Source organism: Nannospalax galili, unplaced genomic scaffold (assembly GCF_000622305.1).
Source record: "Nannospalax galili isolate Female #2095 unplaced genomic scaffold, S.galili_v1.0 scaffold95, whole genome shotgun sequence".
NCBI classification, from domain to species: Eukaryota; Metazoa; Chordata; class Mammalia; order Rodentia; family Spalacidae; genus Nannospalax; species Nannospalax galili.
In genome coordinates, this window is record NW_008342393.1 from 1,074,199 (window position 1) to 1,101,312 (window position 27,114).

At 42.6% G+C, this 27,114-nt stretch overlaps 1 protein-coding gene and 1 pseudogene across 3 annotated transcripts in view; both read right to left on the minus strand.

Annotated features, from left to right (window-relative positions):
- Positions 1–23,868, minus strand: part of Gpatch8 (G-patch domain containing 8) — a 103,872-nt gene extending 80,004 nt beyond the window's left edge. For 2 of the 3 annotated variants that reach the window (XM_029566015.1, XM_008838197.3), the window contains exon 1: positions 23,649–23,691. Coding sequence is in view for 1 of the 3 variants with exons in the window: in XM_008838191.3 (XP_008836413.1) it covers positions 23,649–23,693 (45 nt within the window). In the remaining 2 variants the exon portion in view is untranslated. Of the gene's footprint in view, positions 1–23,648 lie in introns of all 3 variants that reach the window. The other variant, XM_008838191.3, reaches the window with a different exon arrangement.
- A 710-nt stretch (positions 23,869–24,578) lies between these two features.
- LOC103738427 lies at positions 24,579–25,629 on the minus strand (annotated as a pseudogene).
- Positions 25,630–27,114: the final 1,485 nt, after the last annotated feature.

Consider the following 27,114-nt stretch of genomic DNA (forward strand, 5'->3'; position numbering starts at 1 on the left):
CCCTCCCCTCCCCTCCTTCCTTTCCAGACAAGATCTCCCTGTTGCCCTTGCCCTAGTTGGTCTGGAACTCAGAGAGTGTCTGCCTCTGCCTTTGCTGGGATTAAAGACATGCACAACCATATCCAATTACACAGTCAGCACTCCCCGCCACACCTTCCCACCCCGAAAAAGCCATCTTCCCAGCCTGGATCCTAAATTTCTAATGAATGGTCAAATCAATTATTAACAGAACAAAGCTGTAGAGATCATCTGACTTTTTCCATCTAGACTAGCTAGGTCTGAGCCAAGTTTTTTGTTTTTGTTTTTTTGAGACAGGGTCTCCCTATAGCCCCAGCTGGCCTGGAATTCACTATATAGACCAGGCTGGCCTTGAACTCACAGAGATCTGATTGCCTCTGCCTCCCAAGTGCTGTGATTAAAGACATGTGCCACCATGCCCAGCAGGTCTGAGCTTTATAAAGCAGTTTTACCTTTGACATTCCTCTTAGTCCTGTTTTGTTTTTGTTTTGTTTTGGTTTTGTTTTGAGACAGAGTCTCCCTGTAGCCCCAACTGGCCTGGAACTCACAGAGATCCGCCTGCCTCTGCCTCCCAAGTGCTGGAATTAAAGGTGTGCGCTACCACGCCCAGCTAGTCCTACCTTTTAACATCTGATCTGACTGTTAAGCTATGTATTAAACATATTACTGTCTTTCCCTGGTCTCAAAAAGTTTTGTTGCTTGAGACTGGGTCTCATGTAGCCCACACTGGTTTTGGACTCACTATAAATAGCCAAGGATGACCTTAACCTTCTGATCTTGTACCCATGTCCCAAGTGCTGGGATGGCTGGCTTACACCACCACACCCAGCTTTATCTTTTGTACTATATTTACCAAAGATTGTCGAATATCACTGAGCAAACACAGTAGCTGTAGCCCTATCTTGAAACTTAAATAACATACTTAGCTGTAATATGGACTTTCTTTTTTTTATTTTTTAAATTACATTTCTGTGTGTGTGTGTGCATGCACACGCATGCAGGCATTCATACCATGGCACACATGTGGAAGTCAGAGGACAAGCTGTGAAGTCAGTTCTCTCCTTCTACCATGTTGGTCCTGGGGACTGAACTCAGGCTAAAAGCCTTGGCAGCAAGAGCCTTTACCCATTGAACCATCCTGCCAGCTCCAATTTGGACTTTCTAAATTCAAACCATGTAACGATACTGCAGATAGAGATGGTAGAGTGTTTGCCTAATAGGCACAAGTCCTGGGTTCTAGACCAGTGTGGTGGCACACACCTATAATGCTCAGTACCAAGGAGGTAGAAGCAGGAGGACCAGGAGTTCAAGGTTATTCTTGACTACAGGGTGAATTCAAGGTCAGGCTGGAATATATGACACTCAAAAAAACAACCATGTAATGATTTTGATTCCACTAGCCACAGACTGAAAAAACAAAGAAGGGGAAACAGCAAGATGGATCAGTGGGCAAGGGTCCTTGCTGCCAAGCCTATTACAAGTGCACCATGGCACTTAGAGCGCCCCCCCTCACTAAATAAATAAATAAATAAATAAATAAATAATGTCATGTAGAAGAGATGGTTCAGCAGTTGAAAGCTCTTGTAACCCAGGTTTGGTTCCCAGCATCCACACTGTGGCTAACAACCACCCTTAACTATAGTTTCAGGGGATCCAAAGCCCTCTTCTGACATATATACATACAAAACACTCATACACATAAAATAAAAAATAAAATTTTAAAACATAAGTATCAATTTTTTAAATGGTATGAACAGAGAGAACCATGAGATAGCTTCATATTCTACCTATGAACAAAACCAACCTTTGTCACAAAATAAATAAGACTTCATTGCTAACCTTTATACATTCCAAATAAATGAACTTTATTATTAACAAAACAATAAAATTTAAAGAGGGGGAAAAACTATCATTAAAAACCCTAGGGATTCTGGAGATTACTGGTATCATTTTATCAGTATACTTAAAATTTATTACAATTTAAAAGGTGGATAGAGAGGCTGGCAAGATGGCTCAGCAGGCAAAAACATTTGCCACACAAGTCTGACAACTTGAGCTCAATACCCAGAACCCTCAAAAAAGCCCCATGGGATGGCATGCATTTGTAATCTCAGCACTCCTTCAACAAGATGGGAGGCAGATATGAGAGAAATACTGTACCAACAAGGTGGAAGGAGCGAACCAACTCCCAACAGTTGTCCACTGACCGCTATACTTGTACTATGGCACATGTGGCCGAACTCTTACCACAAACATACATCATATATCCACACAATAATAATGAATTTAAAACATTTTAAAGGTGGACATAAACATCATTGTGGTCAATGCTTCATAAATCTCAGATTTTCACTGTTGCTTCCACAACCATAGTGTGATTTTCAATGATCTTTAGGAGTTTTTTTTGTTTTGTTTTTTGAGGTACTTGGGATCAAACCAAGGGCCTTGCTAGACAAGTACTCTACCACTGTGCTACATCCTGAAACCACAGAACATTAAAAAGCAAAGCACTTTGAAATCAGAAACACTCAAAATTCCAAATCTTATTGTACTGTTTGTTCCAGGTCTGTTTCCCAGCTGTAAAATCCAGAGCTTGTAAGGTTTAAAGAAAGAGATACCATGAAATGACTTATTTTTTTTAATATTTTATTATTTTTATTTCATGTGTATGCATGTATTGCCTGCATGTAGGTAAGTGCACCCATGTCATGCAATGCCTTCGGAAGACAGAAGAGGCTGTTAGATCCCCTGGACTGGAGTTACGGATAGTTGTTAGCTCCCATGTCGGTGCTGGGATTTGAATCCGGGTCTTCTGCAAGACCAACCAGTGTTCTTAACCCTGAGCCATTTCTCCAGCCTCATGATTGTTATTTTTTTATATATATTTTATTTATTATTTTTATTTTATGCATACGAGTGTATTGCCTGAATGTATGTGAGTGTACCCATGTCGTGCAATGCCGCGGAGGTCAGAAGAGGACTTCGGATTCCCCTGGAACTGGAGTTAAGAATGGTTTGTAGCTTCCATGTGAGTGCTGGGATTCGAACCCAGGTCTTCTGCAAGGTTATTTTTAAGCACTGTACAGGACAGTAGATAACCCCAAGAAATATATTTCACTAATTAAATAAATTAGATTTTACATCAGTTGATAGGAATAATTGGCTAGCAATGTCAGCAAACAACTAGCAACATGAACACATTACATTGAGTCAAGGGTATGACCATATCACCACTCATTTAAAAATACATGTACACCTGCTTGACATAAACTTTCTGGATATTTTGATTAGGACATGAAAGGTCTGGTTTCAAAAAAAAAAAAAAGTACTACACTGTAAAGTTTTTTTTGTTGTCTTTTTTTTTTGTCTTTTTGAGACAGGGTCTCCCTGTAGCCCCAGCTGTCCTAGAACTCACTTAGTAGACCAGACTGGCCTCAAGATCCGCCTGCCTCCTCCTCCCGAGTGCTGGGATTAAAAGGCGTGTGTCACCACACCCGGCTAAAGTTTATTTTTTTAAACCTTTAGCAAAATACAACAAACAACTTTTGAGACACTCAAATAATACAGGAGTTAATTCCAGAACCCAGTGATAACATAATCTTTTTTACCACACATTAGTATGATAGGTTCTTCTCTATTCAATCATTTTGACAGCCAGGAATGGTGAACACATCTGCAATCCTAGTACATGGGACACAAAGGAAGGAGGTTTGCCTCAAGTTTGAGGCCAACCTGATCTGCATAACAAGTTCTAGGCCAGTCAGAGCTACGTAGAAAAAAATCTTTTTTTTTTTTTTTTTTTTAAGAAAAAAAGGGGGCTGGGAGCTGGGAATGGTGGTATATATACTTTCAATCCCAGCACTTGGGAGGCAGAGGCATCAGCTCTTAAGAGGCCAGTTTGGCCTACATAGCAAGTTCCAGGCCAGCTGGGGCTACAGGGAGATCCTACCACAAAAAAAAACAAAAACAAACAAAAAAGGGACTGATGAGCTGCTGAGATAGTGGGTAAAGGTTCTTGCTGCCAATCCACACAGAAAAGAACCGATTCTCACAAATTACCCTCTGACCCTCTGCAAGTGTGCCGTGGCACACACCTGTACATGCATGCATACACACTCCCACTCAATCAATCAATCAATCAATCAATCAATCAATCAATGTAAAGGTGGGGGGGCCTAGAGATGGCGCAGTAGCTAAAGAATATTTGTTGTGCAATCAAGAGGACCAGAGTTCAGATCCTGGCACCTGCATAACAAGCATGGCATCCTACAAAATGCCTTTAACTCCAGCTTTGAGAAATCTCATTGTCCTCCTCTAGCCTCTGCATGTGCAGAGGGACACACACAGGCACACACATCTGCTCACATTCTACATATACATTCACATTTACATTCACACATCAATGAACTTTTAAAAGAACAACAAAAAAACCTGTATACATTTTGACAAAAGATCTAGAATAATCTGCAGAAAAATGAGTATATGTAAAACATGTCATACAAAAAGAGACTCACAAGGTGATTGCCAGGATCATACACAAGAAAATGAGACTATAACTAACCACAACACAACCTTCATATGTGAAATATCCTTTGCCTGGTTTTATAAGGTATCAGAGACTGGGTGTGGTGCATTCCTTTAATCCCAGCACTCAGGAGGCAGATGCAGGTGGAGCTCTGTGAGAGGCCAGTGTGGTCTACATAAGGAGTTCCAGGACAGCAAGGGCTACATAGTGAGACCATGTCTCAAAGCAAACCAAATAGCACAGAGAGGCTGGGGAGATAGCTCAGTGGATAAAGTGCTTGCTGTATACGCATAAGGATCTGAGTCTGAATCCTCAGCAACCACATAAAACCACCACTGGGGAAGTGGAAGACAGTTTGAATCCTCAGCATCCACATAAAAACCACTGGGGAAGTGGAAGACAGTTTGAATCCTCAGCATCCACATAAAAACCACTGGGGAAGTGGAAGACAGTTTGAATCCTCAGCATCCACATAAAAACCACTGGGGAAGTGGAAGACAGTTTGAATCCTCAGCATCCACATAAAAACCACTAGGGAAGTGGAAGATAGGATGATCTCTGGGACTTGCTGGCAAACCAGTCTAGCCAATTGGTGAGTTCCAGGTTCAGTGAGATCCTGACTCATAAAGTACGATGGAGAAGCAACTTGAGGGAAAAGGCATCTGATATCCACCTCTGGCCTCCACATGCTCACCCACATAAACAAGATAACACAGAAACCAATAGTTCAACATAAATAATTCATAGCACAGCAGAAGTTGAGTCCCCAAGTCTGGACATTTTTAGATTTTACTAAGCTTTTCTTTCCTACATATCTGCCTGTTATTCAACCATTAATTCACATAGGTGAAAAACCAGGCATAGTGGTACAAGAGCATAATTCCAACACTTGAGAGGTATAGACAGGAAGATGAGAAATTCAAAGTAACCTTCCAGCTACAAAGAGTTTTGAAGGCCAACCTGGGATACACGACACTATTTCAAAAGAAAAAAAAAAACGAGCAATTTCTTTGTACCAGACTCTGATCTAAAACTATAAAAATAAAGAAAATGGAGGGGGGGAGCCCACTCTTCTGTAAATAAGCCCCCACCCTATGCTCTGTTAGCAAGCCTGATAAACTTAGGATTTTCAAAATAAAAATAAAATAAATAAATAAATAAAATGATAAAATGCGGGGTGTAGTAGCGCAATCCCAGCACTGGGGAGGCAGAGGCAGGCAGATCTCTGTGAGATTGAGGCCAGCCTGGTCTACGTAGTGAGTTCCAGGTCATCTGGGGTTACAGGGAGACCCGTTCTCACAAAGACCACAAAAACAAACAAACAAACAAACAAAAAAACAGAAAAGACTTTGGATTCAATTCAAGGAGTTCTAAGTCCAGAGAGGTAAGATAAATTAGAAGGAAGTACAAAAGGGGAGGCAGAACACAGGGTATTAAAGGCCGAAACTGTCCCCAAACTACCTGTAAACTATTTCTGGAAAGGAATGGGACTGTCTGCTAGACGTCCGCCTGCCTCTGCCTCACTAGTGCTGGGACTAAAGGCATATGCCACCATGCCCAGCTCTTAAATGTAATTTTTAAAAAGAAAAAAAAAGGGCTGGAGAAGTAGCACAGTGGCATAGCACTAGCCTAGCATGTGCAAGACCCTAGTTTTAATCCCCAGTATCATAACAACAGCCCTCATTAGTGTCCTCTTTCAGGGACCAGAGATGTAGCTCAGTAGTAGAGTACTTGCCTGGTATGTGCTAGATCCTGGGTTTGATCTCCAGCACAACACAAACATTCTTGTAACAGTTTTTTAAAAAATATTTTATGTATGAGTGGTTTGCCTACACGCATATAAGTGTACCATGTGAGCACTGGGAACCAAACCCAGGTCTTCTACGAATGCAGCCAGTGCTCCTAGTAAACTTAGTTGGTTTTCAAAGTAGTCCAGGAGGCTAAGAAGAAGGAGATCTGGACAAATGGAATGTTAGACTGATAGTTCTAGTACAATCAAAGTAAGTCATAGAAAAACATGCTCTTGTACTTTTTGTTATTGTGTGAGACAAAGCCTCACTGTGTGACAGTACTTTCACTTCCATCATAAAGTCCTCATCAGAGTACTGCAGAGGGGTCTTTCATCACATCTCAGGTCTGGTCTCTTTCTTTTCTCCTCCTGTTTTCCTATCTTTATTTTTTTTTTAATATTTTATCTATTATTTTTATTTTATGTGTATGAGTGCATTGCCTGCATGTATGTAAGTGCACCCATATCCTGCAATGCCTGCAGAAGTCAGAAGAGGGCATCCAATCCCTTGAACTGGAGTTAAAGATGGTTGTTAACCGCCATGCTGGTGCTGGGAATCAAACCTGGGTCCGCTACAAGAGCAGCCAGTACTCTTAACCAGAGTCATCTCTCCAGCCTTCTGATACAGCATATGCTACTGCATCTGGCTTCTCAAGTCTTCAGAAGTTACATAACCAAAATACAAAGTTTTTTATAAATTATTTTTTTATGTGTGTGTATGTGTGCACATGTGTACTCAGAAGTCAGAAGACAACTTGCAGGAGTTGGTTCTTTCCTTCCACCATGTGGGTCCTGGGGTGTGTGAGTATATGGCCTTGAAAGATAAATATATCAAATATTTCCCATTAGTTAACTGGTAGAAATGTTACCATATTAAAAAGAAACAATGCTTTACAAACTGCAGATATCAACATTCAACTCCTTCAAAAGAGACCAATCTACATACCATTACAGAAAACTTGAAAGATGCCTGATTAAAGGCTTAGTGGCACACGCCTTTAATCCCATCACTCAGAGGCCGGGGGCGGGGGAATCTCTGTGAGATTGAGGCCAATCAGGTCTACACTGTGAGTTTCAGGGCAGTTGGGGCTACAGGGAGACCCTGTCAAAAAGAGAAGGGGGTGAGGAGCCAGGAATGGTGGTGCTCACTTATAATCTCAGTACTTGAGAAGTAGAGCCAGGAGGATTAGGAGGCTCAAGGCTAGTCACCACTACATGAAGTTTGGAATGAAATCTAGTTTCTTACACACACACACACACACACACACACACACACACACAGAGAGAGAGAGAGAGAGAGAGAGAGAGAGAGGGAGAGAGAGAGAGTGCTACATAAGTACTTAAATTATTCCTGCTTAAGACATTTAAATAAAACTAAGGTTTGCAGTCCTAACTTTCACTTTTTCCCTATGCTCAGGATTTACTGATGGTCCAATAATAATTGGATTTTTGTTTTGTTTTGTTTGCAGTGCTGGGGAGCAAACCCAAGTCCTCGTACTCTAACATTAGGCAAGAGCTCTATCAACTGAGCTATACCTCCAGCCCCTGGCTGTTTTCTCCAACCACATGTCCTCTCATTTTTCCTTTGCAAGAATGCAATCTCATTCTTCAAGATCCATCTTAAAAACAGATTTCTTAATGAAAGTATGCCCAATCATCTCACTTTAAAGAGTCTCTACTTCAGTTGGGTGTGGTGGGGCAGGCCTTTAATCCCAGCACTAGCGAGGCAGAGACAGGAGGATCTCTGTGAGTTCAAGGCTAGCCTGGTCTACATAGAGTCCAAGTCAGCTGGGGTTACAGGGAGACCCTGTCTCAAATAAAATAAGATAAAATAAAACAAAATAACATGGAATGACCACTTCAATTAAAAAAGAAGATTCTCTACTTCTCTAAGTTTTGCATTTACTATCATTCATCTTATCATCATGCTGGTCTTACAGACAATATACTAAACATTACTATTACTTTGGTTATCTCTCCATCTAGAACCAAAGTTCCTTGGGCTGGGAAACCTCAGTACAGCACAAACAGGGTGTGGTGGTGCACACCTGTAATCTCTGCACTCTGGAGGCAGAAGCAGGAGGACCAAAACTACTAGGTCATCCTCCACTACATAATGAGTATGAGGCCAGCATGAGACCCTGCCTCAAAAGAAAGGGGGAGAAAAAAGCTCCGGAGGGAAGGCGGGGGGCAATACTTAACCCACTCTCAACAGACATACTTACAGATAATTCTTGATACTTTAATACTATTCTCTCCCTATTCCTATTCCTATCTGTTACCCCACACTAGGGATAAAACTCAGGGTCAAAATAGCAAATCCTCAAGCCGGACGTGGTGGCGCACGCCTTTAATCCCAGCACTCGGGAGGTAGAGGAAGGCGGATCTCTGTGAGTTCAAGGCCAGCCTGGTCTACATAGTGAGTTCCAGGACAGCCGGAGCTACAGGGAGCCCCTGCTTAAAAAAAAAAAAAAAAAAAAAAAAAAAGCAAATCCTCAATCATAAATATTTTTTATCTAACCCATTTCTCAAACAGTTTATATTTTTGAAATTATCCTCAAGGTAAATACACTCCATTAGTATTTCCTCAGCAGATGATGTTAAAAAGCAATATTTTTTCACTTTTAAAATATTTTTTTTAACTACGTGTATGTATGTATGTCTTTGTGTGGGTATGTGAATGTGAATGCAGGTGCCCACAGTGGCCAGAGATGCTGGACCCCTAGAGCTAGTTATAAGCAGTTGTAAGCCACCACTTGGAAGTTAAAAAACAAATCTGGGTCCTATACAAAAGCAGTATGTGCTCTTAACCACTGAGCTATCTCTCTAGTCGTCCCCTCAAAGCAATATTGTCATTAATTTTTCAGAGCAAAAAGTGAAATTATTGACACTATAATATATAATCCATAAACAGCTTTAACTTCTATACTGAAGACCTAAAGTCCTGGCTGAGAGTACAAGTTGGTGGTAGTGTATGTAGGTTCAATGCCAGGTAAAAGCAAAAACAAGACCTATATATATTTTAAGATTTTATTTACTATTTTTATGTATATGTGTGTGTCTGCATGGGTTTGTGCCCCACAAACATGCAGGACCTATGGAGACCAGAAGAGGTCATCAGTTCCCCACTGAACTGGAGTTACAGGCAGCTTTGAGCCACCATGTGTATGCTGGGAACTGAACCCAGGTCCTCTGCAAGAACAAGCCATATTAACTTCTAAGCCATCTTTCCAGTATCCCCTTCCCCCTTTTTTCAGACAGGTTCTCGCTATGTAGCCCTGGCTGGCTTGAAACTTGCTATGTAAACCAGGCTGGCCTCAAATTTAGAGATCCACCTACTCACAGAGATTAAAGGTGTGCATTACCATGCTTGGCAAACAAAACCATATATTATATGGAAAAATAAGTATATTGCATGAACCTAAGTACGGGCTTAAAAATTGGGTTTTTTAAAATTATTTTCTATGTGTATGAGTTATGCCTGCATGTATGTAAGTGCACCTGTGTCATGTAGTGCCCACAGAGGTCAGAAGGGGGCATCAGAGCCCCTGAAACTGGAGTAGAGGATGGTTGTTAGCTGCCATGTGGGTGCTGGGATTCAAACCCAGGTCCTCTGCAAGAACAGTTAGTGCTCTTAACCACTGAGCCATCTCTCCAGCCCCCATATTTTTGTTCTTCTGTTTTTATTGGCATTAATTAAATGTAGTGGGTTTTACTGACATTTTCATACATATACATACACACGTAAGATATTCAGATCATATTCACCATCCCCCCCTCCTTCTCCAGTGCTGAGGATCAAAGCAGGGCCTTGCATATGCAAAGGAAGACTGCTTGTCTACAAACTACATTTCCAGCTGAACGATCAGAAACTGGACCTGGTAACACAGGCCTGTAAGCCCAGCTACTCAGGGAGCTAAGGTAGAAAGATCACAAGTTGAAGGCCAACCTGGGCTATAGGGTGATTTCAAGGCCAACCTACATAATTTAATGAGACCCTGTCTCCAAAAATAAAGTAAAAGAGTGGGTTGGAGACAGCTCACTGGTCAATTTCTTGCATACTCAAGGGCCTATGTTCAATCTCCAGTACTGAAGAAAAAAAAAAAAAAAATCGGGACTAAAGAGAAGGCTCAGCAGTTAAGTGCACTTCTCTTCCAGAGCATGCAAGTTTAGTTCCCAGAACCTACATGGTGGCTAAGAACCGCCTGTAACTTCAGCAACAGGAGATCTGATGCCCTCTGGTCTCCACACACACATGACACACAGACAAACACATATATAAATAATTAAAAGTAATAAATCCTGGGCTGGGCATGGTGGCCCACACCTTTAATTCCAGCACTCGGGAGGCAGAGGCAGGTGGATCTCTGTGAGTTCAAGGCCAGACTGGTCTACATAGTGAGTTCCAGGAGAGCTGGGGCTATAGGAAGACCCTGTCTCAAAAAAACCAAAATAATAATAATAATAACAAATCCTTTAAAAAAAAAAAAAAGAACATTATCACTATTTCCTATTATAACTTGTAATCTGCAAGGTTGCTTTGTATTTTAATTCTATAAAACACTAAGATGAGTTGCAATTCCTCCTTAAAATCAATGTAATTGCCAAGGAGTGAAAGAGCGGCAACTAAAAATAATTAAAACTTCAATAGACCAAAATCAGCCTGGGGCAGCTTAGTGAGGCTGTCTCAAAATAAAATAAACTAAGCCTAGTCAGTCGCTCATACCTATAATCCCTGGGAGGCAGGAGATTGTGAGTTCAAGGTCAGCCTGGGCTACATAGCAAGTTCCAGGCCAGCTGGGGCTACAGGAAGACCCTGTCTCAAACAAAAGAAAACAACAACTACTCCCCTCCCTCAAAAAAAGTCACAGAAAGAAGGCAAATAACAGGAAACTCCAGTTTTACTAACTACTTTTAATTTTTTTTAATTTAAATATTTTATTTATTATTTTTATTCTATGTGTATATGCATTTTGCTTGCATGTGTGTAAGTGTACCTGTGTCGTGCAATGCCCAAGGAGGCATCAGATCCCCTGGAACTGGAGTTATGGATGGTTGTTAACCACCATGTGGGTGCTGGGAATCAAACCAGGGCCCTCTGCAAGAATAGTCAGCACTCTTAACCACTGAGCCATCTTGCCAACCCCACTACTTTTATTTCTTATTATAGCACTTGTTGAAACATGTGCCACTAACCTATACATATTGCCAAAGCATTTTAGCTACTTTTGTTACATTCATTCCTAAATTACACATAAAATGCTAAAAATATTTAAAACTTAAAAAGTCCAGCATGCTAACACATGTCTGTAATCCTAGCCTCATGAAGCTGACACATGACTGTCCAGAGTTTGAGACCAACATGGGCTACATATAGTGAGTTCCAAGCCAGCTGAAGCTGAGAAGTGTACTCCTGCCAGTAAATAAAACAAAAAACAAAAAACTAGCACGACAATACAGTATATTCCTTCTTTCATCCTGAGCATATTGAACTTTCAGTGACTAAGACAAACATCTAGTTAGATTTCCAGTCAAATAGACAATTCATATTTTATCAGAGGAAAATCATTACTACATCTTTTGGTATTTGCTGCAGTATCAAATCAATGACTTCTTTCAGTATTTGTAGTCATTTGTAATTCCATTGGTAATTCCTATGAATCTGCTTTCACTAAGGCTAAACGGCAACATTAGAATGAAAAAAGAAGTGATGGCCGGAGCACAAGCAAAAGTATCAAACTGTTTCCCAAAAGAAATTTTAATACAATTTAAGAACTATATATCCAGGGCTGGAGAGATGGCTCAGTGGTTAAGAACACTGGTTGTTCTGCCAGAAGACCTGGGTTCAAATCCCAGCACCTACATGGCAGCTAACAACTGTCAGTAACTCCAGTCCCAGGGGATCCGACAGCCTCTTCTGACCTCTGCGAGCACTGCACTACACGGGTGCACTTACCTACATGCAGGCAACACACGCATACACATGAAATAAAAATTAATACAATTTAAGAACTACATATCTGGGGCTGAAGAGATGGCTCAGCAGTTAAGAACGCTGGCTGTTCTTGCAGAAGACCTGGGTTCGAATCCCAGCACCCACATGGCAGCTAACAACTGACCATAACTCCAATTCCAGGGGATCTGATGGCCTCTTCTGTCCTCCACGGGCAATGCACAACATGGGTGCACTTACCCACATGCAGGCAACACACCATACACATAAAATAAAAAATAATAATAAAATATTAAAAAAAAGAACTACATATCCACCTCAAACCAGAATCAATTTTCATTAATAAAATATTAGAAACTGACTAAGTCACAAGAACAAAGACAAACCCTTTACATAGATTTCAGATCCATATCTCAAGACCCCTACAAGTTGGGTGTGGTGGTTCACACCTGTAATCCTAGCTGTCTCCAGGTAAGAGGATGATGGTTCCAAGATCAAGGTCAGCCAGGGCTACATACCAAGACCCTGTCTCAAAAAAAAAAAAAAAAAAAGAAAATCAAAATAAGATTCCATGAATTAGCCAGGCATTAATACAGGCCTTAATCCCAGCATTTAGAAGGTGGAGGCAGAAAGATCAGGAATTGGGAATTTAAAGCTAGTCTGAGCTATAAAAAAAGCCTCATGAACTTTTGCTACTCCCTCTAGTAGCTGGGATTTGAGCATGCTAAGCAAGTACTATACAACTGAGCTACATGTCATGCTAAGCAAGTACTATACAACTGAGCTACATGTCATGAAGTCCAGGTTGGCCTTGACTCCCCTATGTAACTGAGGCTAGCCATGAACTCCTTATCCTCTTGCCTCTATCTCCCAAGTGCTGAGATTACACGTGTGAGCCACCATATCCAGCTAAAAATAGTAATCTTAACTACATCAAGAAAATGAACTGTTCTGAATTTTCCTTCCTTCCTTCTTCCCTCTTCTCTCTTCCTATCTCTCCCACTTCATCTCTCATTTTGTTTTTTATAGTGCTGGGGATCAAACACAGGGACTCAGAAACAATAGGCTAACACTACCATATCTAGCCCTAAAAAGTTTTAAGACAAGGGGCTGGAGAAATGGCTCAGTGGTTAAAAGCATTTATTGCTCTTCAATAGGACCAGGGTTTGGTTCCCTCCACCAACATGGTGGCCCAACAATCATCCATAACTCCAGTTCCAGTGGATCTACCAAGTCTGATGACCTGAGTTCAATTCCCAGGACCCACATGGTGGAAGGAGAGAAATGACTCCTGCAAGTTGTCCTCTGACCTTCACCTGCCCACATATATACACACACAAATAAACATAAGAAAATGGTTTCTTTTTTTAAAAAAAGAAAAAAAATATGTATTTTGGTTATATAACTTATGAAGTCCCAAGAAGCCAGATGTGGTAGCATATGCTGTAGTCCTAACACTCAGAAGGCAAGGGCAAGAGGACTAAGAGATCAGAATCAGCCTCCAGCTACATATGGAGCTGCAGTCTCAAGAAAGATAGGAAAACAGAAAAAAGAAAAGAAAGAAAAGGAGAAGAGACCAGACCTGAGATGTGATGAAAGACCCCTCTGCAGTACTCTGATGAGGACTTTATGATAGAAATGAAAAGTACTGTCACACAGTGAGGCTTTGTCTCACACGATAACGAAAAGTACAAGAGCACATTTTTCTATGACTTTGATTGTACTAGAACTATCAGTCTAACATTCCATTTGTCCACATCTACTACTTCTTGGCCTCCTGCACTACAGTAAAAACCAACCAGATACAAAAAGAATCATATTAAAGCCTTGTGACCAAAATTCTTCCCAATCCCAATCTCCCACCCAAAAGACCAGTGAATGAGTATCTTTCTCTTTGGTGTTATTCCTTCGAGACCCACATTTTTCAAAGCTTTTTGCCTTAATTATATCTCCTTTATCCTTTGGGAGCGTTTTTTTTTTTTTTTTTTTGGTCTTTTTGAAACAGGGTCTCCCTGTAGCCCCAGCTGGCATGGAACTCACTATGTAGACCAGGCTGGCCTTGAACTCACAGTGATCCACCTGCCTCTGCCTCCCAAGTGCTGGGACTACAGGTGTGTGCCACCATGCCCGGCTTTCTTTTTCCTTAATTTTTCCTTATGTGTGTGTGTCTGTCTGTCTGTGTATATGCACATGTATACAGGTGCCCTTAGAGGCCAGAAGATGGCATTAGTTTTTGAGACAAGATCTCACTATGTGGCTCAGGCTGGCCTAACTATGTAGCCCATGCTGGCCTTGAATACTCAGCAGTCCTCCTGCCTCGGCCTCCAAATGCTGAGATTACAGGATGAGACATAACCATGCCTAGCATCCTTTACCCTTTAAATCATCTCCAGGAAACCTTCAGATGATCTTACTTTGTCCACTCTAATTCTTAACATTTTGGGGGGGGGTAAAAAAGGGTCTCCCTGTAACCCCAGAAATGGCTATGTAGATTGTATCCCCAGAAATGGCTATGTAGATCAGGGTGGCCTCTATCTCACAGAGATCTACCTGTCTCTGCCTCCCAAGTGCTAGGATTAAAGGTGTGTACCAATACCTCTGGCTAAACAACATCATCATTTTTCATTTGCTAATAATCATATAAATTCATCAGCAGTATCTTGAAATTGGTATACCCTTGAATCAAATCCTTTCCACCTATCATACTTTGGAAATAGAAAAATAATTATTTTATCTAACTTTTAGTATTCCAAGCAAAGGTGACATTGGTTTTTATAGCTTGTGGCATTTCTTTCAAATGAAAGAAAAAAATGAGAAACAAAGATTAAAAAGCTGCCCATATATTATCTCTGGCATGCCTACATTAGAATACAAACTCAATTCCACAGTACAACACACAAAAAATAGACAATATATTTCTGTAATCTAAAACTATGAACCTCTTTTCAAGTAAAACTTTTCTGAGGGGCCCATCCTAGTATCATATATGACACACAAAAGATGCTAGGGCACAGCTCAGCAGTGGAGTGCTACGTAGCATACTCAAGCCCCTGGGTTTTGATCCCCAGCATGAGGGGACAGAAGGGGCCAAAAAGGAAGCCTGTAAATACACTAGACGAAAGTCAACGCATGGCTTTTTTACTACCATTTAACACTGTAATTTCTTACATGGACCATATAAAGTCCTTAAGCAACTGTTACATTTTTGTTATGATCTTTAAGATATTTCCACATGCTAGACAGAAGGGCAGCCTGGCTGGGTTTGCTTAGTAGACTCCAGGCTCTCCAATTACATCCCCGCCCCCAGTCCTACACCCCAGCACTCAAAAGGAAGAGGAAGGTCCAGACCCTGCTCCTTCAGGATACCCTGGGCATGCCCACTCCTCTCCTCTAGCACTGGGGCCAGATAGCTAGACTTGGGTCTGCCCACGGTCTTTTGACTGCAGGATTTCCACAGTGTATCTAGTGAATCTCACATCTTGGTCTCTTATCCAGCTAGGCTCAGCAGTCTCAGTTTAACTGGCTACAGAAAATCAATTGCACAAATTCCAAACCAAACTGAAATATACACTCAGTGTCAGATTATTTTCAGTTCCACAGAAAATTCAAGGCCAGGGGCCACAGGCCACCAAGATGGCTTGGTAAGTAAAGGCACTTGTCACCAAGCCAGGCAACTTGAGTTCAATCCCTAGAACCCAGGTTAGAGAAAACTGACTCCTACAAGTTATCTTCTGACCTCTACATGCATGCCTTGACACACACATGCATACAGGCACACCCACACACAAAATAAATAAATAAATGTAAAATAGAAAAAAAGCAGCCCTTTAAAATTTATAAAAGTAGCCAGGCGTGGTGGCACACACCTGTAGTCCCAGCACTTGGGAGGCAGAGGCAGGCGGATCTCTGTGAGTTCAAGGCCAGCCTCGTCTACATAGTGAGTTCCAGGGCAGCTGGGGCTACAGGGAGACCCTGCTTCAAAAAGACAAAAAAAAAATAAAAATAAAAATAAATAAATAAGTAAATAAATAAATAAAAGTAAGGTGGAGCCAGGCATGGTGGCATAAGCCTTTAATCCTTTAAGCAGAGGCAGGAGGCCAGCCTGGTCTACATAGCAAGTTCCAGCTGGGGCTACAGGGAAACCCTGCCTTAAAAATCAAAACAAAACAAAAAATTGAATAGAGGTTAACACCTGACATCAATCTCTGGCCTCCACGTACCTACACTTAAGTGTGCACACCAGCACATGCACATACACCATACGCACATGTGCACACACACATAAGCAGTCGGTCCAAGGTAGAGAAACCAGAATCTATTTGGATTTCCTACAAATTTTACAGATATTTGTGTGCAGTCAGTAATAATCTCTTACAAAGACTTTTCTAAATAAAAATTGTTCTCATCATTAAAAAGAAAAAGATATGAGCCAGATGAGCCCACATCTATAATCCTAACACTTGAGAGAACTGCTGTGAGTTTCCGACAAGCCTGAACTATAAAGTGAGGCCCTGCCTTTTTTTTGTTTTGTTTTTAATGACAGGGTCTCACTAAGTAGCCTCGATTGGCTTGAAACTTGCTATGTCAACCAGGCTGGCCTGGAACTCAGGGATCTGCCTGCTTCTACCTCCCAAGGGCTGGGATTAAAGGCAGGTGCCATCACACCTGGCACTATGAGGCCCTGTCTTTAAAAAAAAAAGAAAAGAAAAACAGTGTTTCATCATCATCACAATATCACACCCACTACATCTACTGTTGTAATCCTTTTTTTGTTAAAAATCTAATGCACAAAACAAGAACCATCTGTCCTCTCAGATACATACACTAAAGAACACTCTCCAGCATTTACCTGCATCACCATTAAAAGCCACACAACCACAAAATGCTAGGCTAAATAGCACCGTATACATATCAATGTGTAAATAAAACTTTAATAAATCTAGGGGCTGGAGAAATGGCTCAGCAGCTAGATGCACTTGCTTACAGAGGACCAGAGTTTGGCTCCCAGCATCCACATAGGGTGGCTCACAACTACCTGTAACTCCAGTTTAAGGGAATCAGTTGCCCTCTTCTGGACTCTGCAGGCGAATACATGCTCTTAATGTGTATACAGACAAGCAGGTACATACACATACACATAAAATTAATCTTGGGTTTTTTATTTTTTATTTATTTTTTTTGACAGGGTCTCCCTAGACCCAATTTGCCTGAACTCACTATGTGGAATGGGCTGGTCTCAATCTCACAGGGATCTACCTGCATCTGCCCCCTGAGGGCTGGGAAAAACTAAATAAATCTTTTTTTTTTTTTTTGAGACAGGGTCTCCCTCTAGCCCCAGCTGTCCTGGAACTTACTACATAGACCAGGCTGGCCTTGAACTAACTTTAATCCCAAGTGCTGGGATTAAAGGCATGTGCCACCACTAAATAAATCTTTAAAAAACTTTAATGAATCTGAAATCCAAAATGTTGAATAAGTCTTATCTTAATTGCTATATACTTTTCATTTGTTTGTATAACAATTGAATCTATGAACAAATGCCTTACTTAATTTTTAAATGCAGGAAGAAGTGACATTTCATTCAGAAACTGAGGTCAGACAGGAGTTATTAAAGTTCTATTAAACAAACAAAAAAATTCAATCTAAATTACAAAGGTTTCCAAAGACAAAATGCCACTTTGAAAAGCTAGAGGTATAACTCAAGGCCTAGCATGCATAAGGCCTTGTATTCCAGTCCTCAATACTGTCCCTCTAAAAGCTGGGCCTGGAGGTACAAGCCTGTAATCCCAGTCACTGAAGGCTGAGGCAGGAGGACAACAAATTCAAAGAGGACCTGCCTTATCATAGCACAAGTTAAAAGCCATCCTAGGTAATTTAGTGAGACTCTGTCTCAACAGAAAGCTTAAAATTAAAAAAGGGGGCAGCTAGGCTATAGGGGTATTTGCCTAAAGCCTATAATCCTAGCACTCTGGAGGCAAATGTAGGAGAATTAGGATTAAAAGCCATCCTGAGTTACATGGTAAATTTGAGGCTAACTTGTGCTACATGAGATTCAGACCCTAAATCTGCCCCAGCCTCCCCACCCCAAAAAAAGAGGGCTGAGGCTATATCTCAGTAGGAGAATAAGGGGGGAAAAGTGTCTAAAACTACAACAGTTAACAAGGTATCCTTTTAATGTAATTTACCATGGTCAAAAGCCTGCCTAGAAGACCTTGGGAGAGCAACAAGAAACAGACACTGACAAAACAGAACAGAAAAACAGTAATTGTACCATCTTTCTAAAAGATCATTTATTAAGTGATCCTCCACATTTAATAACTCAATTATAGCTGTATAAAATATAAAATTAGGGTTAAAGCTATAGCTTAGCTGGTAGTATTTGTCTTGCATATACAAAGTCTGGGGCTCAATCCCCAGCACTACATAAAATTGGGCATGGTAGTACATGCCTATAATTCCAGAATTGGGTAAGTAGTGGTAGGAGGATCAGTTCAAGGTTAGCCTCAGCTAGTGAGTTTGAGACCAGTCTAGGCTACATGAGCCCTCCCGACTCTACACACACACACACACAAACTCACTCTCTCTCTCTCTCTCTCTCTCTCTCTCTCTCCTCTCTCTCTCTCAAAGACAGATTGATAGACAGAACTGCCAGTAGAAAAATGATCTCGAATGCAGGTTCAAGAGTTAAAAAGTCAGTTGGGCATGATGGCACATGCCTTCAATCCCAGCACTCCGGAGGCAGAGGCAAGTGGATCTCTACGAGATCAAGTCCAGCCTGGTCTATGTAATATGTAGTGAGTTCTAGGCCAGTTGTGGCTACAGGGAGACCCTGTCTTAAAAGGACAAAAAAAAGCGTCAAAAAGTCAGACAGCAAGATGGCTCAACAGGTAACAGCATCTGCCATGCAAGCCTGGGGAATTCAGCTGGATCCCTGAAACCCACATAGAAGTGACTGACTCTACTAAAGTGTTCTGACCTCCACACATGCATTGTAGCAAGCATGCCCACATACACACATCACACACAAACAATACAATTTTTATTAAGATTTATTTTTTTAAAAGAGCCAAGTGTGGTTGTGCACACCTTTAGTTCTAGCAATCGAGAAACAGAAGCAGACAGATGGGAGTCCAACCTGGTCTACATAGTGAGTTCCAGGCCAGCCAGGGTTACACAGTAAGATTCTGTCTCAAAAAACAAAAACAAAGCCAGGTGTGGTGGCACATGCCTGTAATCCCAGCACCTGGGAGGCAGAGGCAGGAGGATCTTTGTGAGTTCGAGGCCAGCCTGGTGAGTTCCAGGAAGCAGGGAGACCCTGCTTCAAAAAGGCAAACAAAACAAAACAAAACAAAAAACCCAAAAAACAAACAAAAGGACTTATTTTTATTGTATGTGTTTGAGTGTGTGTATGTGTCACCATGTGCATGCTTGGTGCCTGAGGAAGTCAGAATCAAGAGTGTCAAGATTCCCTGGAACTAGAATTACAAACCACTGCAAGTCCACCATGTGGGTGCTGGGATCTGTACCCCTAAATATGTATTTTCAAAAATATTTTATTTTTTAATTTTATGTGTATGAGTGTATATACTGTCTGCATGTATGTAAGTGTACCCATGTTGTACAATGCCTGGGGAGATCAGAAGAGGGTGTTAGATCCCCTGGAACTGGAGTTATGGACAGTTGTTAGCTATCATGTGGGTGCTGGGAACTAAATCCAGGTCCTTTGAAAGAGCAGCCAATGCTCTTAACCATTGAGCCATCTCTCTAGCCCCGTAAATATATATATATATATTTAACAAGAGTTAAAAAGCCAATATAGGAGCTGAAGAGATGGCTAAATTAAGAGGGCTTGCTGCTCTTGCAAAAAACCTCAGTTCAGTTCCCAGCTCACAACTGCCTCTCCTACTCCAGGTGCTCTGATGCCCTCTTCTGGGCTCCACAGGCACCTGCACTCATATGCACAAACCCACACAGACACATAATTTTTTTTTTTTTTTTTTTGGTCTTTTTGAGACAGGGTCTCCCTGTAGCCCCAGCTGTCCTGGAACTCACTATGCAGACCAGGCTGGCCTTGAACTCAAAGAGATCCGCCTGCTTCTGCCTCCTTGAGTGCTGGGATTAAAGGCATGCACTACCAATCCCGGCAAGATTAAAAGTTCGTGCCCTGCTCCTTCAATTTTGTTTCTTTTGAGATAGGATCTCCCGGTATCCTGGCTGACTTGGAACTCGATTTGTGGATCAGGCTGGCCTTGATCTCAGAGAGATCCACCTGTCTCTGCCTGGGATTAAAAACTTGTGACACTGGCCCTCATTCAATTCTTGATGCAGGGTCTCACATAACCCAGGATGACCTCAAACTAACTATGTAGCCAAAAATAATATTGAACTGCTAATCTTCCTATCTCTACCTCCAAAGCCTTTTGTGTACTGAGTGCTTTGCCTATATGTATGGATATGTACCATATGCAAGCCTGGTGTCCCTGGAAGTTAGAAGAGGGCACAGAATCTCTTGCAACAGGAGTTGCAAATGGTTGTACACTCTTGTATGGGTGCTGGGAATGGAATTAGGTCATCCGCAAAAGTAGCAAGTGCTCTTAACTGCTAAGCCACCTCTCTAGACCCATTTTTTTGGGAGTTTTTTGAGACAGGGTCTCACTATATAGCCCAGGCTAGACTCATACAATCTTCCTGCCTCTGCCTCCCAAGTGTGGGGAGTACAGATGTGCATTATTACACTGAGCTACTTAAAACCTTAAAAGGAGGGGCTGGAGAGATGGCTCAGCGATTAAGAGCACTGACTGCTCTTGCAGAGGACCTGGGTTCGATTCCCAGCACCGACATGGTGGCTGTGAACCGTCCTTAACTCCAGTTCCAGGAGAATCCAAAGCCCTCTCTGACCTCCGCAGCATTGCATGACACAGGTGCACTCACATACATGCAGGTAATACACTCATAAAGTAAAATAATAAATATTTTTTAAAAACTTAAAAGGAGACCATATTTATTTGTGAATAATCTAAACTTGAAAAATGTTTCAGATACATTACTCATAGGAGTATCTTAATATGTTTCATTCTTTCTTTGGTGGCTTCAAGTCAAAGGATATCAATGATAGTCCACCACCATTTTTTCTTTTATTAAAACATCCTGAGAAAAATATTAAATATTTTCACTTTATTATTTTTATTGTTACTATTATTACTACTGTGATGCTAAAGATCAAATTCAGGTGCTTCCACATACTAGGCAAGTACTCTAGTACTGAGCTATATCCCCAGTCCCTGAGTATTTTTAAAGGAATGCTTTTTGGAAATAATAGCATAATAATTTACAAGAGAGTCTGGGCATGTACATCAGTGATAGAGAACCTGAGCAAGTAAGTATGCAGAAAACTGAGTTGGATCCCTATCACACACACACCCCACAAAAGTTTTAACATCTTGCAAATGTCTAAAAGAATTCCATTTCTGGGGCTCAGACTGTCAGTCAAACTTGACAAGTGCCTTAGCACTTAGTTAGTTGGTTTTCATTTTTAAACTCTTCTTTCTTTTTTAAGCATATAAATCATATTTTTGTTAAAATTTATTTTTATAGTATTATTATGGCAGAGTATGCATGTAGCGATCAGAGGGCAGCTCTCGGATTTGGATCTCTCGTTCGGCTTTCAGGGGTCAAAATGAAGTTGTCAGTCTTGCTTTTACTGGCCAGCCATCTCACTGACCCATAAAAATTAGGTTTTAAATTAACTGAACGAAAGCATCAGAAAAATCATTTTAATTTAAAGTAGTTTCTGGTTTCTAAGGACAGCATTCGCACCCCGCTATTCAATTTCCCAAAATCTTTGTTCAAAATCCTGTTTAAGCCTGCTGAAATGAGGGTTATTTTTTCTCAAAACTTAGCTGTCTGTGCTGTCTATATTCAATTTTATTAGGTCACCTTGAAATTCTCTCCTCTGAAAATAATTTGAAAGTTTTCATTATCAGTATGTCTCCTTAGAAATTACTAATAAAGCTCACACACTTCGCACCTACTGTTTCACAGGGATTGCTTTTTCAAAAAAAAAAAAAATCTTCCTCGGGGTATCAAATGTCTAATATGAACTGCTTCAAACTTCAGTAGTCCTGCATTAGTTACATCCTTAAAACACCTTGAGATGCTGTGTTGTGCTGCTGCAGGCACATGACCACAAGGCTTTTCAAGGGCCCCCAAGATCCCTTACTGCCGCAAAACTTATGGCGATCTACGCCCAAGACTGTTAACAGTATTGACTTTCAAAGCGTTAAAATGCTTGCTCTATTTAACAAACTCAATCATTTTTCGAAATTCAAATCCTTCAGACTGCCTTCTGAAGCACAGCTAGAGTATTCCCGTGTTGCTCTGAGTTAAGATCAAAGGAATAAAAACTTGAGTTCTGAGGTTCATCCCTTGACCCAAATTGCTGTTGCCAGGAGATGCGGTAGTAATGCAGTGATTTGCAACTCTGAGGATGTATTTTACCCCCGAATAAACCAATCTCTACTATAGCCTTTATAGTATGTGATATTTTCACAGTAACAATGTTCAACAGCCAAGAAACGAATCATTCTAATTCGGCCTTTAATCTTTTTCCTTAATAATTGTTTACCCATCGAAGGGTATTTTTTCCATATCAACATTTGCAAATGAAGAAAGAAAAATCCAGGTTTAGGCACTAGTTATCACGCGCTGAGAAAGGCCACACAAATCTTGGTAGGATTTGAAATTTACATCAGTCCAGGGTCCTATAAACTTACTGTTTCGCCAGCCCAATTAACGGCCTGCAAACAACAGTAGTATTAATGTCCAGGGAAAGCTCCACCAATGTCCCACCAAACAAGAAGGCATCTGATAAGGGTACCCTTTTCCAGGCTGAGAAAGAAGGATAGACAATAAAAGGGTTGTTCATCACAACGAGGGACAAGGAGGGAAGATTCCCCCAAGGAGATCTCAGAGAAGATCGCTAAATGCAAGGGTTCGGAAGCTCTGGCCTGGGCACCCCTCACCCCAAGCCTGCCCACTCCAACCCTTCTCCCCGGGTAGCCAGCCTTGCGCCTGCACAGGCCGCGACCCCACCGAAGCGCAGCCCCCCACAAAGTGCCCAGCTGGGCTTCGGAAAGCCGGAGCCAAAGGGGGAGCCCTGAGCTGAAGACATAGAAGAGAATGGAGATGCAACCGGAGCCGCGGCCTCACGCAAGTCGGGAGGCCCCAGGAGAGGCAAGAGGCAGGAGGGAGTCGGCCTGCACGCCGCAACCCAGCTCCGGCCGACAGCGGGCCGACAGTCGAAGACCAAGGCAGCCCCTGTTTGCTCCTGGCCCTCGGGGCTCCTCGGCGACGCCCGTGTTTACCTGAAAGTCTCGGTCCTCGTTGAAGCGGGAGAAGCGGTCCGCCATTTTGCCGCCTTCACTCCTCAGGACGACGCTCTCCGGTTCGCTCTGCCCTCCCGTGACACCCGCCCCCTCCCTGCTTCCCCGCCTCCTCCCACGCCCACCGGGCGCACGCAGCCCGTGGAGGGAGGGAGCGAGAAGGTGCGTCCCGACTGGAGCCCCGACCGCGCAGCCGCCGTCCAGGCCGGGAGGCGGAACCTTCGCTTGCAACCGGGTTCGGCTTACGGCCCGGAGCGAGCCGCCGGTATGCGCATGCGCACTTGGCGCTTGAGCGCAGCAAATGCTTCCGGAGGGAAAGATCAGAAGGGCGCGGTGTTGGCGGGTGGGTAGGTGGGGGTGTCTGGATAGTTTCCATTTGTTCACTTCCCGGTGTTCGGTATCCTTCCTCTCCTGTTTACGTTCCAGTTCATCCTGTATTTCCAAATAATGTACTGGGGCAGCAAGATGTACTGACTTTAGAGCCAGAATAGTTGCTTTGTTGCGAAGGTTCCGCCCCACAAGTGCAAAGACTATTTTTTTTTTTTTTTGGTCTTTTTGAGACAGAGTCTCCTTGTAGCCCCAGCTGTCCTGGAACTCACTATGAGGACCAGGCTGGCCTTGAACTCATAGAGATCCGCCTGCCTCTGCCTCCCAAGTGCTGGGACTATTTTGTTTTTTAGGGTCTCCACTATGTAGCCCTGGCTGGCCTGGAACTCACTATGTAGAGCAAGCTGGCCTCAAATTCACAGATCCTCCTGCCTCCGCCTCCCGGAGCTGAAAGACTTTTTTTGTTTGTTTTTTTGTTTTTGTTTTTTTGACTGGACTATAAATGTAATTTTTTAAAAAAGAAAATATTAAAAATAATAAGGTGGAGCGGCAGAGGAAGAAACTTGACATCAATCTCCAGTTCCCACACAGGCGTGCTGGCGCACACACACACACACAGTCCCTCCAGAAGACTCTTCTCTGAGAAGCCCACACTGATGCCATGTGTGTGTGTCTCACTTTCTCCACAGGAGTCTCTCTTTCACTTACCCTTTGTGCTTACAATTTATATAGAAATCTCATTTGATTAAAAAAAAAAATCGCTCCAGTCACAGACCAACAATCTCCCTCAGGGACCGGGCCTTGCAGCGTACCCTGAGCCGGGATATCCGACTGTACGTAGCCATCGTAGTTCTTGCAGGCTCACACAAAGCCTCCTGAAGGCTTGATCACTTGGGCCACCACGTTGTCAATGACCTTGTGCTCGTACCAGATCTTATTCTTGTCAAAGTCAGTCTTGTAGAGCCTGGGAGCAAAAGGGCCCAGTTCGGGTACAGGACAGGAGGCTGACAGGTTTAAGGGTCCCTCCCAGAGCCTCAAAGTTAAACCAAACACACTGGGAGAACAACCTCCCCAGGTGGGGTGGGGACAGCGCAGGGGAGCTTGGGAGGCTGTGCTGCCCTCAGGAAGCGGCAGTGGCTGTTGTCAAAGATCTGGAAGAGTCCTTGAAACGCCCGTCGTAGACCTTCAGAATGGTGTTCTTGGTGCTCAAGTACAGCGGCCACTTCTGAATAGAGCACTGGAAGCAGCTGTGCGCGAAGCCGGAGATGGACTCATCGGTGTTGTGCATCCCCAATGCCCACGCTGCCTGCAGGAAAGTTGTACATCTCCCACTCCTTGGCACTGCTGCTGTCCTTTGGGGTGAAGACCATCTTGAACGTGCCAGCTCGATCTACAACAAAGTCTGTGGCCTTGTACTGGTCACCATGGGCGTGCCTGCCAATGGCGGTGGGCTTGGTCTAGCCAGTGACAAGGCGCGGGATGTTTTCTTCAGATGATTGGTTCTCGGAACACAGTTCCCCCAAGGATGTTCCAGATGGTTCCATTAGGGCTCTTCCACATCTTCGGCTTGAGCTCTTCTCCTTAACTGCCAGATGATTCGAGTCATCTCATCACCATCCATCTCCACCACCAGCTTCTCCACCTCGATCCTCTTGTCAGCATAGTGGCGCCGCGGTTGCTCCGGCAAACTGGGGACGGTGAGGGCGGCCGGCGCCCGCTTGGGCGCCGGGCACTGGGCTCTGCGGAGCGAGCGCACAGCCCGCCAAGACTGTATATTTTTTAATTGACACATAACAACACATATTTATGGAGTACAGTAGGATAGCTCTGTATGCGTACACATTGTGTAATGATCAGGAAAATTAGACTACTTTCCAATCACCGCTTACCCTGAGTAAATGGTTAACAGGAAAAAAAAAAAAAAAAAAAAAAAAAAAAACCTTCGCTCCTAGGGTTTCCATTCCACGGAGGAAGTCACCCAATAAATAACTTCATAATTTTCATAATTATAAATATTATGAGTATTAAAGATTACAACTAGGTAGAGCCAGGTATGATAGCTGATGACTGTAATCTCAGCACCTGTGAGGCTGAGGGCCGAGAATCAGGAGTTCTTGGCTACTAGGGCGTTCCAAACTAGCTGGACTGCATAAGACTACTTCAGGGCTGGAGAGATGGCTCAGCGGTTAAGAACACTGACTGTCAGGTCTTGCAGAAGACCTGAGTTCGAATCCCAGCACCCACAGGGCAGCTAACGATTGTCCGTAACTCCCGTTCCAGAGGATCCGACAGCCCCTTCTGTCCTCCTCTGGCATTGCACGACTCGGGTGCACTTACCTACCTGCAGGTAATACACGCATACATAAATAAAAAGATTGCTTCAAACAAATCTAGAAGTGGGGGCCCGGGAGCTAAAAATCTAGGTGGCCTCAGTAGTTAAGAACACTGGCTGCTCTTGTGGAGGACCTGGGTTCAGTTCCCAACATCCACATGGCAGCTAACAACAGCCATAGCTCCAGTTCCAGGGTATCTGATGCCCTCTTCTGACCTCTGCAGGCATTGCATGCATGGTGCAGGCAAAACATTCATACACCTGAAATACAAATTAAATAAATAAATTTAAAGTCAGCATTCCGGTCAGAGAGTTGGATTTCTCCCAGAGAGCTATCATAGGCGCCCTCCCTGAGAAATTGACTTAGAGAAACATAGTCTTCATGTATTTACAGTGGAATGGAGGGGGTGTCATCTCAAAGACCATGTTCCTGCCCAAATACCCCATAGAGTAGTCCATCTTTCTGGAAGCATCATTCCCAAAGAATGTTCAGAGATTAAGACAGAACACTTGGAAATTAAGAGTTTGTTCCATTGACTGGTTATTTTTCATGACATTGATGTTTTGTCTGGTTTTGTTTTGAGATAAGGTCTCATGTAGCCCAAACTGATCTCAAATTCACTATGTAGCTGACAATGACCTTGAACTCCTGATTCTCCTACCTGACTGCTGGAATTATAGGTATGCAGGACTATGTCTGACTTGGCAGCAACATTTTCATTTTTAAAATTTTTAATTTTATATGTATGACTGTATTGCCTGCATGTAGGTAAGTGCACCCGTGTAATA